At 29.6% G+C, this 11,030-nt stretch overlaps 1 protein-coding gene across 1 annotated transcript in view; it reads right to left on the bottom strand.

The window, feature by feature from the left end:
• Positions 1–3,883: 3,883 nt before the first annotated feature.
• Positions 3,884–11,030, bottom strand: part of LOC117175279 (lipase 3-like) — a 56,523-nt gene continuing 49,376 nt past the window's right edge. The window contains exons 3-9 of the mRNA XM_033364988.1: positions 8,335–8,542; positions 8,078–8,192; positions 7,682–7,925; positions 4,713–4,871; positions 4,491–4,578; positions 4,274–4,416; positions 3,884–4,157 (exon numbers count right to left, since the gene is read on the bottom strand). Coding sequence (XP_033220879.1) covers positions 4,011–4,157; positions 4,274–4,416; positions 4,491–4,578; positions 4,713–4,871; positions 7,682–7,925; positions 8,078–8,192; positions 8,335–8,542 — 1,104 coding nt within the window. The 3' untranslated portion in view covers positions 3,884–4,010. The remainder of the gene's footprint in view (positions 4,158–4,273; positions 4,417–4,490; positions 4,579–4,712; positions 4,872–7,681; positions 7,926–8,077; positions 8,193–8,334; positions 8,543–11,030) is intronic.

The raw sequence follows: 11,030 nt of genomic DNA, 5'->3' as shown, positions 1-11,030 counted from the left end.
TAAAGTTCATAAAACAAATCAAACATATAATTGTCTTATTCACTATACATAAGTTATATATAACTTTTTCACCTGGGTACTTATAACTTCTTACTTCCCTCGTAAAGAGATCAGTTAAGGAACTTCTCGATGTTATGTCCGTTTTTGGTGCTTCTTTTAGCCTCTTTCCTCTTCGTTTCCTGCTTCTCTGATATGCAACCTCCTGTCAGTAGCGATGCTACAGCCAACATAGCCGTCGAAGTCATGAGACGAAAGCTCCGCCGCGAAACAGGTCACTGATCAATATCTCTAGCAATCACCCCAGGCTGAGGGATTCACAAAATTCATCATACGTGATAGATCACATGAATATACTCCATGTCACGCTTTTCTCACAAAATAATTTCTTCCGAACGTTCCTGTCCTTGCATACAACTTGAGCATCTTTTAAGTACATAAATCTTTCCCTGCTAACTCTTGTATCTCTATGTCTCTTTAGAAAGTTGAAATTGTGTTTTCAATGATAATTAATACAAAGACAATAATTATTAATATACTAGGCAGTCTGATAAGTCCCTGAAAAATGAAACACGGAGACGTATTTTTGGCCAAAGCCGGTTTTATTTTTTAACATACTCTCCTTTCAGGTCGATACAGCGAGTCCATCGATTTTCTAACTTTTTGATACCGTCCGAAAAGTACTCGATCGGAAGGTCTCCAAAATACGCCTCAGTTTCAGCTATGAGCTCCGCATTTGAGTAAAAACGCTTACCGATGAGCCAACTCTTCAGGTTAGGCAACAAGTAGTAGTCGCTGGGGGCCAGGTCTGGTGAATACGGTGGCTGAGGAACCAATTCGAAGACGATTTCATGCAATTTTGCTTGTGCAACTAAGCATTATGCCATGTGCATCCCAAAATACGGAGGCCATAACCTTTCCGACCTATTGTTGCGTTTTTGGACGCTTCGGAGCACTTTGGCCCGGTGGAACCCACTGTTTTGCCTCTTGCGTAGACTCAGGAGTGTAGTGGTGGATCCAGGTTTCATACATGATTATGAATCGGCGAAAAAACTCGGCCAGCTTACGCGAAAATAATGCCAAATTCTGCTGGGAAATTGTCACACGAATTCGTTTCTGGCCCACTGTGAGCAAACGCGGCACCCATCGCGCGCAAAGCTTCTTCATGCCCAAAACTGAATGCACGATATTGCCCACACGTTCCAATGATATGCCTACAGCATTAGATACCTCTCTCAATTTCACTTTGGGATCATTCAACATGATATCATGGATTTTTTCGACATTTTCTGGTGTAGTGACCTCTTTTGGGCGCCCAGATCGTTCAGCATCAACTGTGCTCGTACAACCACAACGAAACTCGGTAAAGCACTTATGAATCGTTACAGTCGATGGTGCAGAGTCCGGGTAATACTTATCCAGCTTAACCTTGGTCTCGGATATCGTTTTCTTGCGAAGATAGTAGTGTTGGATCAAAACTCGAAACTCAGATTTTTCCATATTAAAAAAAACTCGGAGTTTAGTCGCTTCTCAGTGCTGTAACTTGTAAATGCGTAAACATAAATGGCTGAAGTTTTGACAGGCGTCATTTGAAGGATCAAGCTCGACGAAAATGGTTAACATTAGTGAATAGTAATGCCATCTCTTAGAATTTTCAGGTACTTATCAGACTGCCTAGCACATATTTTGTCGAAAGGGATTTTTTGTGGAATAATCTTATTATTACTATTGAGATGAATAAAAAGAAAAACCTACAGAAAAGTAAAATGCTTTGCGTTGAAAAATGTTAAATGAGTACATTCATTTATAACAATTATTTAGAAATAATATATTTTATGCAATGGCGGTATATTCAAAAATATCGGTTAAAGCTATTCATCCAACTTTTAGATTTATCATTAAATTTATCTATTAACTATAATTTTAATAACTATCAAAAATTCTCATCGGATGCAATTATAGCGTAGCGATAGAAAATTTTTATATTTGTCTCCTGGCAATTTATAAGCAAAGTTATGAAAACATTCGTTTTCTTTCACGTGCCGCAGGAGTGAATTTCTGTATTAGGTTTAATACACATGTATTGGAAGATTTTTTTAGATATGTATATTAAACTTAAGATACCACCAAATTTGAAAGTTCAAACACACATCTGAAATTCAATATACATTTGTATTAAATTTCAGATGTGTGTTTAGACTTTCAAATTTGGTGGTACCTTAAATTTAATATACGTATCTGAAAAAAACTTCCAATACATGTGTATTAAACTTAATACAGGAATTTTTACAGTGCACTTCTGTATAGGATACAAGATAATATAAATAACCCAAAAAATGTGCATTAGTTATCTAATTTAAATATATATTTCTTAAGTTATCTGTATATGACATAGAACGAAGGAACCAGCCTTATGAACGAAAATGAGTTTCGGAGAAAAAGCGGATCAAAATAAACGAAAGACAAACAAGTAGCATAGGGGCTCTCGTACTTAAAAGTACATGCGACAATGTGAATTTTTTTATTTGATAAGGGAAGAACTAAATTAATAAGATTAACCAAATTAACTAACCTTTTCACTCAGACGGGAGACTGGCCAATTAAATGTATTTAAATGTTTTTCATGTTACAAAGTATTATTTTAAAATTAATTAGTAATTTTTTTGTAGAAAAATATCGTGAAATAAGTCAGTTACAGAGCAATTTCGACTGCGCCTTTTAAAAAAGACGATTTGTAGTCCCAGCGATATCTCAACGTAGATTTATCGGAAATAAAAAAAGTTCGCAAAATTTAGTAAGCATATAAGTTTTCCCTGTCTCAACGATTATTTTTGGGAATTTTTTTTATTTTAATTTTTGCGATCATTTGAAGTAAAATATGCGATTTTGTACGAAAAACTTCGTCATTTTTTAAGCGAAAAACAACGTTAATATAAAACAATGTAAACAAAAATGTCGTTTGGGGGAAGAAGATTTTTATATGTAAAAAAGTTTACCAAGTTTGAGAAGGACCGGCTCCAGCTTTTAACTTATTAAATAATGTACGTCATTTGGCACTATGATTTCTACAAATTTGATGATCTAACTTCAATTTTTGTACTAGTTTTCATAAAAATTTTCATTTCAACCTAATAATTTATTCTTTAAATTTAACTTAAAGTAAGAGTGAAATATGATATTTTAATAGGTGAATTGATTGCAATGGACTGTTCTTATTAGTTTTCTCGTGGATTGGAATTGAAATGGAAAGTGAATCCTACTTCTATGAAGTACTTTTGTTTTCTTTATTTTCTTAACATTCATACTTATTTCACATCAAAGGCTGTAGATTTCTAGAGGATAATCCATATCCATTGTATTGAGCTTCATGCCGATATGGCATCCATAATATATAGAACCAACGAAGCCACAAATAAGAATAGACAATGAAAAATTAACCAGTCGCAAATCGAGCCTAATTTTTTTTCTGATTTTTCTGAATATTTGAAAATTAGAGGAAGAGGTAATATAAATAGAAAGTAACATCATTCTGTATCTATTTTATTTATAATTCTAGTAGAAAATTACATTATTGTATATTATTAATAATATCTAGGTAGAATAAAGCAATTAAAAACCTTCAGATTTCTGTTTGGCATAAATAAACGCGGAATTTCCATAAGCGAGTAAAAAAGTCTAAAGTTGCCTAAAGCCATTAAATCATTGATGGTACAAGTTACAAGATCGTGTCGCATTATGAATTAAATTTAACCATAACTAGAGTTCCATTTTTTTTATTTTCGGATGTATTTTGCATATTTATGAAAAATTCCTGCAGTCTTTTCTAGCAAAAATTAGGAAAAATGTTTCCCAGTGGGACCTTTCAAATCCAATTACAGCTCTTAAAAAATAGATTTGCAACAATTTGTTTCCTTTTCTAAAATAGTCAGTATTTTATCTTGACGCCCGATCATTTGTTTTGTCCAATAAATAAATTTCCTTCCTTTTTATTTTATTTTTTTTTATTCACAAGGTTAGTACCCTTCCATCAATTTCAGAGCATCATTGTATGCTTCCATACGTATGTTGCTACCATAATTAAAATCGAAATGATTTAAACTTGCATTGCAGATTGAAACTCGAACAATATTTTTCAGTTTATTTTCAAGCAAGGCGATGTCCTAAAAAAAGTAAATTTTTGTTCTACTTACGACCATATATCAGGTGATGTGCCTTAAATATTTAATAACCACAAATCTCTGGTCATCTATTTTACTTAAATTTTTATTCCACTAACCTTTGGGTCAACTAAGAAGTCGTTAGTTCCATGATAAATAGCTACAGGCACTGTAACCTTTTCCAGGGGATATTCTGGAGGAGTTACTGATTTATATTTCAACAAATTTTTGGCTACTCCATAGTCGTATTGGCGAAACGTATCTGCGCAGAATAAACCTCGAATCAATTTTCTTAAAAATATATGTATTATTTTATTAAGGAGACTGAATACGTACTGGGATTTTCAAAGCCAAATCCAAAATGAAGTAACTGCTTCGTAGAGCATCCAGCAGGAAAGTAAGGAAGCAACCCAGCCAAAATAGTCTGAAAAGTTTAAAGCATAAGATTTTATTTAGAATATAAAAAGTTATTTCGTAAAATCGTATAATCAATTGTATAATATCAATTCATTAAATGTTTATTATATAAAATATAAGTGTTGTTTGTGTAATCATTACCGTGTTTTGCCCAGCCCCATCTTGTCCACTAACCGAAGATATGACCATAAAACAAAGCGGCTTCGTGAAGGATATGTCTTCGCAGAATTTCTTCGTGAAGACTCTTAATAAGGGTGATGCAGGCAAGACTTCAACGTGCCCGACCGACTCAAAAAATTTCTATAACATTATTGGTAATGTTTGTACGTAAAATAATTTTGTTTAGTGCCATCCTACTTAATGAGTATTTACATTTCTTTTATTGTAGTATTTTACTTCATGCACGAAAAATAATCAATTCCTTATCGATACCGGCAGATAAATTTTTAATTAAAAATATAATTATATAAAACGAGAAATAGGATAATTCCTTTTTAGTTAGAAGAATTAATATTTGACAGCAAACAATTGAATTTCAAAAAATGAATTGAAATTTTACCAAAATAGATGCATTTCATGATACATACATAGTTGATCTTTCAAGCAAACAGATGTATTTTCAACCGAGAAGATTAATTTTATATAAAAAAGACGATGTAGAACCGAAATTCCTTTTAAAGAAATTTGCTTTTGACAAACTGAAAAGGATTATTTTAAATAACTCAATCTTTAACGAAAAATATTAATTTTCAACCAATAATATTACGTTTCTACAAAAAATTACGAATTTTCTACAAAATCTAGAAAGTTTCAAACAAATATATGACTTTTATCTGAAAAAATATAAATTTTTAACCAAAATTAATGTAAGTAGATTTTATGATGATAGAAATTAATAAAAAAAAAATTGAAGGAAAGAGTTGAATTTCCAATCAAATAGGTTCGTTTTGAACCGAAACAGATGACGCCTCAATTACGATCTGAATATTCGACAAAAAATTAAATAGTTCAGTTCTTAGTTAAAAAAATAATTTTCAACCTAAAGAAGTGCAATTAAAAATAGCTGAGTTCTCTAGCAAAACAGATTGCAATTAAGAATATCAATACGTTTTTAAGCAAAAATGGAAAGTTACATTTTCACTTCAATAAATTAATGTTGAAAAAAAAAGAATTGTCAGAAAAATGTTTGAATCCTAAATCACCAAGAAGAATTTTCAGACAAGAAGATTAATTTTATACTGAAAAAGACGAATATTTAACAAAATCCATAAATTTTTAAACAATTAGTTAGATTTTTAACTAAAAAGATTCAACTTTAATTTAAAAAATTACTTTTTCACCAAAAATGTCATAGTTTAATTTTCTGTTAAAAGAAATTGATTTTCAACAAAAAAAAAGTCTTATAAAAATTATTTCAAAGAATATCGAATCCATTTACCATTAGGCAGATTCTGCAATTCAAGTCTTTAAATCTATCAGGAAGGAAATTTTGTTGTTTTTAGATTAAATTTCGATCAAACTATTTTTTCGTCATAAAAAAATTCTATGTTCAAAAGATTAATTTTTAACCAATAAGATTAATGTTTTACAAAAAAGAACAATTTCTAACCAATTACTTGACTTTTAAACTATAAGGGAACTGTTTTTTTTAATTTTTGTTGAAAATGTTCAACAATTTAAATGCATTTTTTATGTCTTCACTAAAATTGTTTCTTCCTTAAAGACTTATCTCTTTGTGTAGAAACTTGATTTTCTTACTGAACATGAACACAATGAAAATGTATCCCTTTAAGTTAAAAATTGAACTGCTTTTTAAAACTTGCCTTTTTGGGTGGATAACTCAACAATTTTGTAGATATTTTTCTTTTTACTTACTTCGTTTTAGAGCTTTGCGCTCGACAATATATGCATATATACATTTGCAACTGTAATTTGGTAGTTGTGAATTATCTTTTGTTAAAGCTCCTTTGTTGAGGACTCAATTATTTTGTTTAAAATTTGTATTTTTTGTTTGCATTCGACTACTTGGTTAAATGTTAAACTAAATGAGTAAAAAGTGGATTTTTTTGGGTTGAAGATTCATCATTTTAGTTGAAAATTCTTTCTTTCTTTAGTTGAGAATTAATCTTTTTTGTTGAACATTTCTCTAATTGTTTTAAGGTTGAACGACCTTTTACGAATTAATTTTTTTTGTAGAGGATTCATTATTTTAGTTAAAAATGTATCTCTGGCTAAAAATTAAAAATTTTTCTTAAAATTAATTTTTTTATTCAATTTAGCTGTTGTTGTTTCAGAATAATCATATTTTTTAGTTTATGGTTGAAAATTTATCTACTTATTTAAAAGTTTAACGATTTTGTTAAAATGTTATATTTTTGGATGAAAAAGTAACTATTTGATTGCAAATTCGTTAATTTTTCAAAACTGAAAATTAAACTTTTTCGTTTTCAATGTAAACGGTATTGTTAAAAATTTGGCCTTTTAATGAAAGATTTGCATTTGACATCGAATAGTTAATGAAAGCTTAGTGGTGGATATCTTAAAACAACAAGAAAAGATTTTCAACAAAATATTTAAATTTTTAACCAGAGTTGAATTTTTGAACCAGCATGCGAATTTTCAACAAAGTAGTTGACTTTTAACCAGCAAATATGAATTTTAGATAGAAAATGTAATATTTGATATTTCAACGAACGCAGATGCTACCAAGAGATGCTTTGTAGAATAACGTAAAGAATTTTCAATCACAAAGATTAATTTTCTATAAGAAATTCGAATTTAAACCAAAAGTAGCAAAGCTACTTTTTCACACAGACATTTAATTTATTTCCGAACAAAAAAATAATTAAAAAAAGAAATTAAATTTTTTATCCAAAGCGATGAATTTTTCAACCAGAAAGACGAATTTGCCAGTTAGGAAATTAAAAATTTGTACCACTTTTTAAACTTTTAATTCAAAAGACTATTTCTCTGTAAAACAGTTATAACACCTTGACCCTCCAACGTAAACGCCTTTACGTAACGGTTGCCATGCTGTTAAAAAAATAATCACATACACACACATTTAAATTAAAATTACAAATTATAATTACTTAAAATGTAATACTTACTCCGATAGGGTAGGATAGCTTTGATAGCAAATTTATTGCTCCTTTTGTATTTCCAAGGAATACTGCTGGAGCAAATGTCACTCCTAAACGAATTTTGTCATTATATTCGGGTTTCATGGAATTCATAACGAAGAACTGAGTCCCTCCTTGTGAATAACCTATGTAGAAAAGTTGCTTCTGGCCAGTAATTTGCAAAATGAAATCTATCATTGCTGGCAAATCATAGATTCCCATTTCATGCCAACTGAATAAGGAATTAATAATAAAGTATTATCGTCAATATTATTATGTAAAAATTTAATTATCGAGTTTCCTCTTATTTGTACTATTTTCATTATAACTTTGTTATTTATATATAAAACATTTCATACAGTTAAAGTTATATCAAATTCTCACCTAAAATCCCAAAATCCGTAACTTGTTTCCAGAAACATCGTGTGATTTTTAGAGTATGTATTCCCTCGATTATTTCCGAGCCATACGTCGTAGCCGCTATCAGCCAAAAGAAAAGCTGGAAAATATTGTAGAAGAATTGTAATAATAATAAAATATAATAATACTATATATAAACTAATATATAACAATTAATTAAATATCAATGAAATACACTATAAAGAATAATAAGTTAGTAAATATGTATAGTTGTGCACTACCTAAACCGTTACTGGGACCAGTTACAACCCAGTCTGCTGAAGAACCTAAATTTCCATGCATGACGAGAACCACTGGTTTATTATTTTTAGGACTCCCTTTTAATACGTTTCGTCCAAAAGGTATATTATGTATTTGCAGAATGTACCCATCTTCTGTTTCAACATTGTATATTTTAAACGGATAACCGTAATCTTCAACCACATCATTCTGAAAATTATTTCAAAAATTAGAGTTTCAAGAATTTTATAATCAAAATAAAATTTTGAATTTGTTACTATGAATCGCGTATAGTTCCAAAAATTCACCCAAAAATATTCACTTGATGAATTAAATGGAGGTTCTCAAAAATCTTCTCAAGGGATTTACAACGTAGTTTCATAGAAATTTAATTAATCATTTTTTGTAATCTTTTGGAAAAATCATGAAAAATATTATCTTTCGACAATAATCTTTTGTATAAAAGTTAGAGATCTGATCAAAATGGATCTTTCTTATGTCGATACTCTTTTTCTAGAACTAATATTTTTCAATAACAATGAAAAAAAACGAATTTTCCGATATTTCTTTTGAAAACTTGTTAAACTTGGTAAAATAGTAAGTAATAAATAGTTTAAGTATTAAATTTATACTACTAAAATATGTCAAAGGTACCAATTACCAATGAGTTATGATTCAATATTTGTACACCCTTTTTAAATTCAGCTTTTTATTTAATACTTCTTATTAATTATATTTCCTATTAAATTATGAGACAATATTTTTTCCTTCTTCAAGTATTATTTTTTGATGTTAGGGTATCAGTAACGGAAGTCTCGACAGATATAATGTTGCATCAACAAAATAGTTCCATTTAAAACTATACTCAAAATAATAATTTCACCACAAGACCTGTGGAATCAGCCATCTTTCTAAAGTCTACAGGGTGTCCCTAAAATTTAGAAATTAAATTCATTGTTGCCTATCTCTCACGTAAACTGTTTCAAAATGCGATTAGTATTGCAACGTACATTTTTACGTTAACTTATTATGCCGTACAAACTGAAAAGATACAGAAGTCACATTGCCGTTTAGGGTTATTTTTCTTAAACTTGGCAATGAAAAAGTTGACCTAAGTGGCAAAGTCACTTAGGTATCGTTTTAGTTTGTACGGCAATACTCACCTAGATAAATATTGTTCGGCCGGTCCTTACTTTATTCTATTATTTTAATCAATAATTGGGGGGATGCACATCGATTAAACGTGTTTTTGATTTTCGATATAGGAAGTAAATTTGATTAAATTTCTGTCCAAGTGCACGAATTTCACATTTTGGACAGTCATTGTTTATGAAAAATACATCGTCAAAGTTTGTGGGTGTATCACGAAGGCTTTTCAAAAAGTCCTATGCCTAATATTTACCTGCCAAATATTTTTTCAGGTTTTGTAACATGTGATAGTCGCATGGGGACATATCTTTAGAATATTTTTATTCAATAAAATATCGCGCTGAGATTTTGAAAAATTAAATAAAATCCAATGTCAGTCAACCAGTGTCTGAGCCATTAAAGTTTATACTTTAAAAATAAAAGCTGATTTTCCAGTTCTTGATGCTTATCTTATAGCCATTATCCAATCGGACAGAATCCCCATTTGTCTATAATAAAGATTTTATGAAAAATCTCCAGGAAAAAAATAAGAAATGCAAAAATAAAAAATTCTACTCTGTCTTTCACTTCTTTGATGAAAAAAATTGCGTAAAAAAATCTTTTCTATTTTCTTTGGCAGAGTGACTTCAGATTTTCCGCCATTACGGGTAAGTGTGATATATGTAAATGACTCAATAGAATCCAAATTTTGAAAGTTTTGGCATTTGTAACTGTTAATTAAACATACACTGTTTTGTATAATTAATGCTTGCTAACAATGTTTTGCCATTTATAACGATATTAGTAAATAGGGCTAATTTGAATTTGGTTTAAAAGTTCCGAAATATTGAACAACTTACCTATTTTAAATTGATTACAAAATTATTTGTTCACGTAAATAGATATAAGGATGTTATTTACCAATTATTATTGTACTTCCTTTTTTATAGCAAAAATTGGTATATCTAACCTGTTCATCAAGCCTCGAACTGTTGACCGATTTTGGTATTATACAATGAAGATTAGAAACAGATATTACACTTACGACGAATTTTGTTTAAAATTATCCTGTGATAATTCATCATTTAGAAAATTCCAAATAAGTTGCTTTGTGTATGAAAAATAAATATAAAAATACCAGGTCACGCAATTACGAACTGGAGTTTTCTTAAAGCGTAAACAGTTTTTTTTATAATTGATCAAAGGAATAAATAATAACAGTCACCTTTTTTTTACAAATAATAAGACCTATAATCTTTATCTTGTTTTAGAAAAGGTAATAACTAACTTTGATTTTTATTGAAAGTTTTCTCTTTATCACACTAATTTTGTTATCACACTAACCACTTTCTATCTTATATTTTCTTCCATTTACTAACATTTCAACACGATATTTTATTTTACTATAAAAATAAGAAAACTATTCACTTACAAGTAAAAAATCGTTAAGTCAAGTACCAAGTCAACTACTTTTGAGTGTTCTTTACGGAAATATACAAAAAATTTCTTCAACTTACAATTTTTTTTGCGTTATCAAAAGGTCCGGCCAATCCCAAAATAATAAAACCAT

Source organism: Belonocnema kinseyi, chromosome 6, assembly GCF_010883055.1.
Source record: "Belonocnema kinseyi isolate 2016_QV_RU_SX_M_011 chromosome 6, B_treatae_v1, whole genome shotgun sequence".
Taxonomy (NCBI): domain Eukaryota; kingdom Metazoa; phylum Arthropoda; class Insecta; order Hymenoptera; family Cynipidae; genus Belonocnema; species Belonocnema kinseyi.
This window is presented reverse-complemented; position numbering and strand designations above follow the sequence as displayed.